The sequence below is a fragment of the Sesamum indicum genome, linkage group LG16 (assembly GCF_000512975.1).
Source record: "Sesamum indicum cultivar Zhongzhi No. 13 linkage group LG16, S_indicum_v1.0, whole genome shotgun sequence".
Lineage (NCBI taxonomy): Eukaryota > Viridiplantae > Streptophyta > Magnoliopsida > Lamiales > Pedaliaceae > Sesamum > Sesamum indicum.
This window is the reverse complement of record NC_026160.1, coordinates 270,332-279,110: the sequence shown is the minus strand read 5'-3', so window position 1 is coordinate 279,110 and position 8,779 is coordinate 270,332. Positions and strand designations below refer to the sequence as shown.

At 37.5% G+C, this 8,779-nt stretch overlaps 2 protein-coding genes across 2 annotated transcripts; one reads left to right on the top strand and one right to left on the bottom strand.

Annotated features, from left to right (window-relative positions):
• Positions 532–3,413, bottom strand: LOC105178452. Its single transcript, XM_011101920.2, has one exon. It carries the CDS (start codon positions 3,278–3,280, stop codon positions 794–796), a length of 2,487 nt encoding a protein of 828 aa, XP_011100222.1. The 5' UTR covers positions 3,281–3,413; the 3' UTR covers positions 532–793.
• LOC105178451 (PLASMODESMATA CALLOSE-BINDING PROTEIN 5) lies at positions 5,321–7,086 on the top strand. Its single transcript, XM_011101919.2, has 3 exons — positions 5,321–5,889; positions 5,977–6,004; positions 6,217–7,086. The coding sequence occupies exons 1-3, from the start codon at positions 5,553–5,555 to the stop codon at positions 6,362–6,364; spliced, it is 513 nt and encodes a 170-aa protein (XP_011100221.1). The 5' UTR covers positions 5,321–5,552; the 3' UTR covers positions 6,365–7,086.

The window sequence follows — 8,779 nt, the reverse complement described above, 5'->3', positions numbered from 1 at the left end:
AGAAAAACTCAATGTAACTAATGCTAATAAATCTTGAAATTTGACAAGAAACATAAATATTTTGAAATTTTGAGGTTTCGCACTTCTGGTCTCGCTTCCACTCCTACTTTATGTGACTTGGGATACTGAGGTAAATCCTGTTTGAGAACCTAGGCGTAAGTCTAAAACATCAAAAGTGTCACCCCACAGAAATCCCATTGACCCCATCGTTCGACTCTACTTTGCCCCCCGGCTCTCCCTCGTCACTCCGGCCCCTCCATATCCATTCCACATTCTTTCCCTCTTTATGACCTTCCAACATATCCCCAGTCTTTTCCTCTTCCTACTTATGTATAGCTGCCTGACAGGGGGGGGGGGGGGGGGGATACTGTAGTATTTCATCGTGCATTGTTATTAGCAACTCAGATTTTTGCCACCAATATGCTCTAGAATAGCAGGTAATTGTAAGATACAGGACTAATTTAGTGAAAACTTGGTAGTTTCAAGAAAAACATACTGAAGAAGAGAGCATTACCTGTAAGTCACACGTAGTTGGTCACCAACAATTCTAAGTTATGATACCACAAAGAGATATGGAGTAGCTATTACAGCAAACCAACAAGACTAGACCAACTGATAATCAAGATCACTGGAAACTGGCATCATATCATCATTCCAGATGAAATTCTAAAGCAAACTACACCCTGGTCTCGAATTTGTCTCATACAAATGTATACAATGACAATTTACAGTGAGCACTAACTAAGTTAACCTGCATTTCTATCAGAAACGGAGTGAAGTTCTACAGCAAGAATTACTCATTTTGTAGAGGTTCTGCAACTTCAGGCACTTCTTCAGTTTGTGACATTGCGAGCGGTTCTGCAACTTCAGACACTTTTTCTTCAGTTTGTGACATTGCGAGAGGTTCTGCAACTTCAGGCACTTTTTCTTCAGTTTCTGGTGTTGCAAGTGGTTCAGCAACTTCAGGCACCGTTTCTTCAGTTTGTGGAACTTTCCGTTTCGCATGCAATTCAATAAGCTCTTTAGCATTAGCCTCGAGAGCTGTCAACTTCTCGTCCAAAAGCTTAATCTTCTCAACATATCCATCAAATTGGCCAACATAATCCTCTTCTGCTTCCTTCATCTTCTGTTCAAGAACTAAGCAATTCAGTTTATATTCCTCCTCCTGCTTCTTCCGAAGCTTCTCTATTTCTGGAGCTGTCAACATAAGACCCCCAAGTCCAACATCCTTGTAAGTTGGTTCTTCAGGAAGCTGGGCCCTTTCCCTGTATTCTGCAAATAGCTTCTGAGTTTCCTTTAAAGCCTTCCTGTAACCATCTAGGACGCTCCCCATTAAATACAGTTCTCGTTCAAGACGGTAAATTTCCCCATCCTTCTTTTGTATCTCATCCAATCTGGCCTTGTGCAAGTGTTCTATCACACTGTCCCTTTTCTGCAGCTCGGTAAGCAAGATCTGTTGGTTCATATTTGATTGTTCCAAAGCCTGTTCCTTCTCCTCATAAAACATCCTAGCTCTCTCTGACATCTGCTGAATTTGTTCCATGCACATTCCAAAATCTACTGGCTTATGGTCCAATGAATCGCTGATCCTCAGCCTCTTGTTGCTATCATAATGATGTGAGATATTATTCTCAGGTTCAATCACCCTCTTACCTGCATTGTTGAAGAAAGACGGAGTAGAAGCAATGTGCTGCATATCAGCCCTAATATCCACTGAAGATGGGTTGTGAAGCTGCTCCTGTGAACCAAAGGCCATTTGATTTGCCTCCATTGCTTGAAGTAGATTTCCAGTGAACCCATTCCCTTCAAGAGCATCATCATTTGGGAAAACATCAAATTTCTCTGCTATTTCCTCCTCATCGTCCTCCCCACCTGTCTCTTCTTCTTCTTCCTCTTCTTCTTCCTCTTTCCCGGACTCAAGGCTTCCAAGTCCCCCAGCATTTTCTGCACCACACCGCTGCAACAAATGCTCCCCCATATCGTTCTTCCCATGCAAAAGCCATTGTCCTTGCTCGTCTCCTCCCCCCTCCTCATCACTCTCCTTGCACTTCTCAACATCCATCATCTCCACATCCTTAGTTACTTCTTCCGTCTCGCCATCCTGTCCAAGTTTTAGCTCAGTGCTCGGTCCGCCCATCTCGCAATCCTCCCCCGGACTGCCAACTGCACCACTGACATTGACATCCCCATCATTAACTTCATCCTCTTCTTCCTTAGCCTCTGCATCCAATTGCGCAGGCTCCTCTTTCAAGAACAACTCCTCACGCTGAAACTTTATCACGTGCTGCAAATGTGATGCATAATAACAATCCCTCAACTGACCCCCTTGCTTCAATTCCTTCTCCACCATGAACCAAAACAACCCAGCCCAATCCACCTTCTCAGGGTGTCCATCCTTTATCACCTTCAACCAATCCATCACCTCGTTCGGCATCATCCACATATCCTCATGCAAAAGCATCCAATCCAACACGAGTTCCACTATAAATCCTATCGAATCATCAGACAAAGCCTCACAATCCAAATCGACTTCCGCCCCACCCACATTGCCCTTATCCTTCTTCAAAGGCAACCTGAAAGCACGAGCTAAATCAGCTCTATTCACCATGATACGAAGATCATTTACATAGCTAGACCGTAATTTCGGGTTATAAGTAGCAACCAACTGCGCAATCAAGTCAACCCTAATGTTCCTATCAAAATCAATGTGAACAAAGTGCCACAAGCCGAGCTTCTTCAAAAGTTTCTCATGCTTAGCAAAATCAAGAAGCTTGTGGGGTATAAAGGGAATGGGGTTCAATTTCGTCATCAAAGTTTGCAACTTCTCCTCAATCGCTTGCTGTTTCTTGATGTTGGGCTTACCCTTACCCTTACCCTTGCCCTTACCCTTCTTCCGCTTGTTGGCTACCCGCCGGGTACTCGGGTCGGCTGTGGGCGATGTGAGGGTGACAAAAGGAACTGACACGTGAGGGTCGATGATTGGCGGGACAACTTGGAGAGACATACCTGATGGAATCGCTGAAGTATCTGGTTCGTGCGCTTCCTCTACTTCTTCTCCCTCTCCCTCTTCGTCGTCGTCGTCTTCTTCTACTTCCGGGCTTTTGTCTTCCGGATCGAGAATGGGCTGCGGTGGAGGGAGGGTTTCAGGGTCGGATTTAGGTGGTGGGTCGGGTTGATTTGGGGTTTCTTGGTTCAGGGACAGGGAACCATCACGTACGACGTCAGATTCATCGGCCTGTTCTTGCTGCAGAGGTTGTGGGGAGGGTGAGGAACCGGACATGGCTTAACTATTTGCTTAAACTCCTCTCTCTCTCTCTCTCTCCCTTCACGCCGAAGTGCTTTCCAGCTATAGGAAAGAAGAGAAAGGGGACTCTTGTTGAACTCCGCTGTTTGGCCTAGTCTAATTTTCCTGTTTTGAGTACATATACTTCCTTTTTGCTACGTTTTCAACTTTTGGCAATATTTTTCTCTTTTCCTATTGGGTTATATGTAATTTAACCTCTATAATATAGTAAATTAACAATTTATCATTTTATGATTAAAAAAAATCTACCTATTGGTTCTTTTTTGTTTTTCAAAATAAAGCAAAAACACCCATTTTTCTGTGTCTGGTTTGGGATGAAAAATAGAGGAATATTAGAAGTGTAAGTAAAAATGAATGTATAAAAGATAATTTTGTGTTTGTTAGGAGAAAGAAATAGATGTAAAGTAACACTCGATGCATATGAAATTCCCCGAGAGTTCAATTTTGTTTTCATTCAAAATTAAGCGAAAAAGTGAAAGTATAAGAAAAAAAAAAAAAAACTACAGTTTTTATTTACTCAATTACTCATATATATCTATATATATAATTTCTCTCCAATTCTCTTCTCCTTCTTGCTGATAATACCCTACATAATTGCCAAAGAAAAAATAATAGAATTACTGAAAAACTACTACATCGAAGTCAACAATCAGGTAAACAATCTCGTTAGTAATTTTTGTTTATTTAAACTAAATAGTTTAGAGTAAATGAACAAAACTCATTTTGATTAATAAAAATATTTTTATCTTATTTGATAAATATTTTTATTAATAAGTTTTTTTACTTTTTGATGTACTAAAATTATATTAATTAGTATAATATTAATTTATTTATTTTCTGATACAAAGTGAAGAGAAAGGTAATTCAGTAAAAGTTACTACAAAAAAATGCAGGATTTGGGGTGGGTTTAGGAACGATATTTTGTCATTTGGCACCGTTTTGAAGAATGTCATTTTAGACCGAACTTTGGTACGATTTATGACCCATAGCTGCAGATGACGTTACTAATATTTAAGAACGGTTGGTAACCGACAATTCCAATTTAGAATAAATATTGTGACACGTTCATAATGACCCCTCCTAATATTGTCACTAAATTAAAATTTTAGAGTTATAAATTACAAGTTGTCACAATATTGAAGCTTTTAAGTGACAAAAAAAAAAAATCTTGTCGTTGCCTAAAAGTTTTAATGACAAGAATTCTTTTTATCACTTTAATAATATAAAAATAAATGATCTTATAATATGTAATTTTTTTACTGAATTCAAGACTTATTCAATGATAAAAGAAAGTTTTTGTCACTTAATATAATTAATTAGTGACAATATTTATTTAGTCCTTAGCCATTTCGTCACAAAACATACATATCACATAAACCTAAAATGTAAGAATATAATGAGATTATTTGATTTGCATCACACCTCCAATGCACATACTTCTTTCAACAACTTTGAATGTCTCTTCACTTGTAAAACTTATCTAAGACGGTCGAGATGGCAAGTTAATGCCTTTCAACATCCTTCCTTAATCTAAGATCTTGATTTGCGATTATTAAGAGATCTGTCCTAGTCATTTTCGATATAACCAAAAAAGCTTATAGTTTTCTTCCCTTTTAAATTTTACATCTAGATTCTTTGTACCTAGCTACAAATGAGTTTTTACTTGGTTCTTTACTAAACTATACTTATAAGGGCAAATATATACATTCTCATATACATTAATGTGTGAATACGTACGAGGATAATTTAATCATAAAAAAATTTGTTTAACTTGTAATAAATCAGTAATAAGTCAATCAAATATAAATATTAAGTTTTATTTAATTTTTTTATTAATATCAATCAAAATTCACTGAACGAACTTATTTATTAAACAAAAATAACTATATCGATGTTAAATATAATTTATCAAATTATAAAAAATTTACAAATAGTTGCAGCGAATTTGGTTGAGGAGATTATAATTATCCCTTTTATATATGATTATGGTTTACAGAGTTGACAATTCACTTTCCCAAATCGCTCCCTGCAGTAAATGAAATTCCTGTAATAACGTTAAACAGCACAGATTTCTTCTTTTGGTCTCTCTCTCTTGTCTTGTCTGCTCACGGGTTCTCGTGAACGCGCAACGGTCTCATTTCCTGCGTATAAACGAACGGCTAAACAATTTGAAAAACTTTTATAGTACTCCGAGCCCATAAACAGTGCAATCCACTTTCCACGAATTCATTCTCTCTCTACCTTGAAAATGCTTTCTGGAATCTTCGCGTGGGCTCTCCCTTTCTTCTTGATTTCGCTCGTGTCCGCCGTGGCGGAGGCCCAAGGCGGCGGCGGGGCTCCGAGGGAGCTCTGGTGCGTGGGCAAGAACAACGCTGAGGATGCGGCCCTGCAGTCGGCACTCGACTGGACATGCGGGCCCGGCGGAGCCGACTGCGGGCCGATCCAGAAAGGCGGGCCCTGCTACGACGCGTCGGACCTCCAGCGTACGGCGTCGTTTGCCTTCAATGATTACTGCGTCAAGCACGGCTTCTCTGATGAAACCTGCAATTTTGGCAACACTGCTGCTCTTACTTCTCTCAACCCCAGTAAGCAAAGCACTCATAATCGACTTCTTTCTTTTCTTGTTTTTAGCAAAAATTCCACTAAGTTTTTGTTATTTGATTCCCTTCCAGGCCACAGTAATTGCAAATTTCCATCCAGGTGAGAAATATTTTATGGATCCTATTTAAATTTATGCTCTTTGCTTTTCTTGCATACAGAAACTTGACAAATCACTATAATTTAAATAATGGGATCAATCAGCATAGAGCACTCCGATTTTGGGATATATATATTTTTTCAGGCTTCAATCAAGTTAATGTATAGATTCAAAAATGGTGATCTTGCGTGACTTTTATATATGATTGTTTCAGCTTAAGCTCAGGCACTGGGAACTTCAGTGGGGCGGCGACGGATGGCTCAGATACTTCAGATCTGACCAGCAATAGCTCAATCACCTGCCATTTCGGCCGGGCATTGCTTGCGATTCATCTCTTGTTTGCAGTCTTACTGATCTTCTGAGGGAGCAGAAGTCGCGAGCTTTGTATGTAACTAGAAGTTGGTATGAAATGGGCTTCTTTTGAGATGAGAATCGCCTATTGTGTTGATGAATGAAATATCATTGATTTATTCTCTACGTCTCGCTTGATCAATGTGATTCCTTGACTGTTTTACATTGTGCTTCAGCACGCAGCAGCTCGGTAGCAGGATTCTTAATTTTGAGTTGCTTCCACTTTCAGTGTTAGCTGCTCTGCCTGCATTCCCAGTTCAATCCAAGCTTCACTTTTGAGCAATTTTAGAGTAATACATGATGCTATTTCAAAATGGGGATGCGTTAGTTGGTTCTTACTGCTGAATTGCACGTTTCTGTATGTGTTTTGGTATTTTGTCTGGATAGAACCCCAAGAGCTTCTACGATATCGATCATGTGAGTCGAAAATCTGGGTTCAGGTTCGATGCTCTAATCGACAATCAATATATATTCTGCATTGTCATTTATTTTCATAATTAGTTCTGTCTCTGATGTGTTAGAAGAGGTGTTTTGCAATGCATTGAACATTTTGGCACATCTGTACCAGCTGAAAGGAAGTAGTAGGGAAGTTGTGATGTCTGTACACTGGATAATCTACAAGAAATTTCAGCTTTGCGCATGGTAGAACGAGGGGAAATTCTAGCACGAATCCGGCTCAGCCAAAACTAAAACTAATCACGTGGCAAGGGTAATACATTTTCTATATGATTGGCGTTCGATTCAAAAAATGTGACCAAATATATGGCGAATGTATCACACTTGCTGTGTGAATGATTTGGTTCCGAACAAGAATTTTCTAGATATAGTTATGTAGTAGTAACTCATCAACTTTCTACGATTGCTATTACACTGGTGGGTAGATGTTGGAGTGTGGAGTCTGACACTGTTTTGGTCTAGTTTTGGTTTACCGGAAGAATTTTGCTGTGATGAGAAGGCTTTCTGGTTACATTTTTATGGGTGGCTGCCTATTGCGACAATAAGATTTATATCTCAATTTTGCACATTGTGTACAAGAAATTAATAACAGTGGGAGCTGCAGTTTAAGGCTTTTCTGATCCTTTAATTATATCTCATTTTTGCTTTATTCTTTATCTTTTTAGAATTGCAAAAAGGTTCTGTAATTTTTTAATTATCGTGATTTGGGTCATCCTTAAGCTGGAAATTATCTAAGGTTGCCAGAAAATACTATCTGAATTTGACGTGGCATTATAAATTGAGGGAAGTAATTTTATCGGCTAATACATGATGATTGATGTGACAATTACATGACTTTAATTAAAAAAAATAAAATGTGATGTGGCATTAGTGACATTAAGTTATATTATTTACTAAAATTACTATTATTTGTATTTAAGATAAAAGTTTAATACTTTTTACATTTTTGAAAAATTAAATTATCTTTACTTTATTATTAAAATATTATTTAATTTATATGTATTGGGATAAATTATATTCATTATAAGATAAATTAATTAAATATCAAATACAAATAAAGTACATCAAATTATTTATATTGTTTAGTATAGATAATATATATCATTATATGTATTTAAAATAAAAAATATTTTTTATTATTTTTAGATTTTGAAAAAAATTAAAATATTTTTACTTAATTTTTGAGAAAATAAAAAATAATACATTTTTGTGTGTATATTATATGTATATACATAATTACATACAGTGTGTATATATATATATATATATGGTGGTTGCAACGGCAACCCGCCGCCTCAATGGCGGCAGCGACTGCTGCTACTAGCCTTTGGGCGTTGCTATCACTTAGCCTGGGTGACAATGACACCCTTTCGCTATGTTTGTTTTCATTTTTAAATTATTTTCGAGACGAGTCAAAACATACCCAATGTTTGCCATCATTCAAAAACACCTTATTTAGGTGTTTTAAACTGTTTTAACATAAATACATACGTATATATACACACACATACATATACATAAATATATATAAAAAAGACATGATTTGATTATGAATTGACAATGAATAGTAATTTTTGTCTCCCAAAACACAACAATAAACATACAATACTTATTTTAAATTATCTTAAAAAACAAATCCAAACATACATACTATCTCTAACACACACTTATTTATCTTTGTTTTTCTCTCTCTATCTCCATAAAACACAACAAAATACTTAGAAAACGAATCCAAACATTATTTTTCTTTTTTGGGCGACCGCGGTTTGATATGGGCGCAACAAACACCTATTTTTTTTTAGCAGACCTGTTGCCTCCTTCTGTGTTGGGTGATGATTTGCCGCTGCTCAGAGACTGGGCGGCCACGAACGCAGTCACCCCCGAAGCGGAGATTGGCCATAGTTTTTTCTAATTTAAAATGTCATGTCAGATTAAGGTGGCAGTTTTTTAAATAAAACACAGCTAAAAGA

Coding starts and splice junctions, on each gene's coding strand:
- LOC105178452 (XM_011101920.2), bottom strand. CDS start 3,280: ATGTCCGGTTCCTCACCCTCCCCACAACCTCTGCAGCAAGAACAGGCC.
- LOC105178451 (XM_011101919.2), top strand. CDS start 5,553: ATGCTTTCTGGAATCTTCGCGTGGGCTCTCCCTTTCTTCTTGATTTCG. Junction 5,890..5,976: donor TCTTACTTCTCTCAACCCCA/GTAAGCAAAGCA, acceptor ATTCCCTTCCAG/GCCACAGTAATTGCAAATTT. Junction 6,005..6,216: donor AATTGCAAATTTCCATCCAG/GTGAGAAATATT, acceptor TGATTGTTTCAG/CTTAAGCTCAGGCACTGGGA.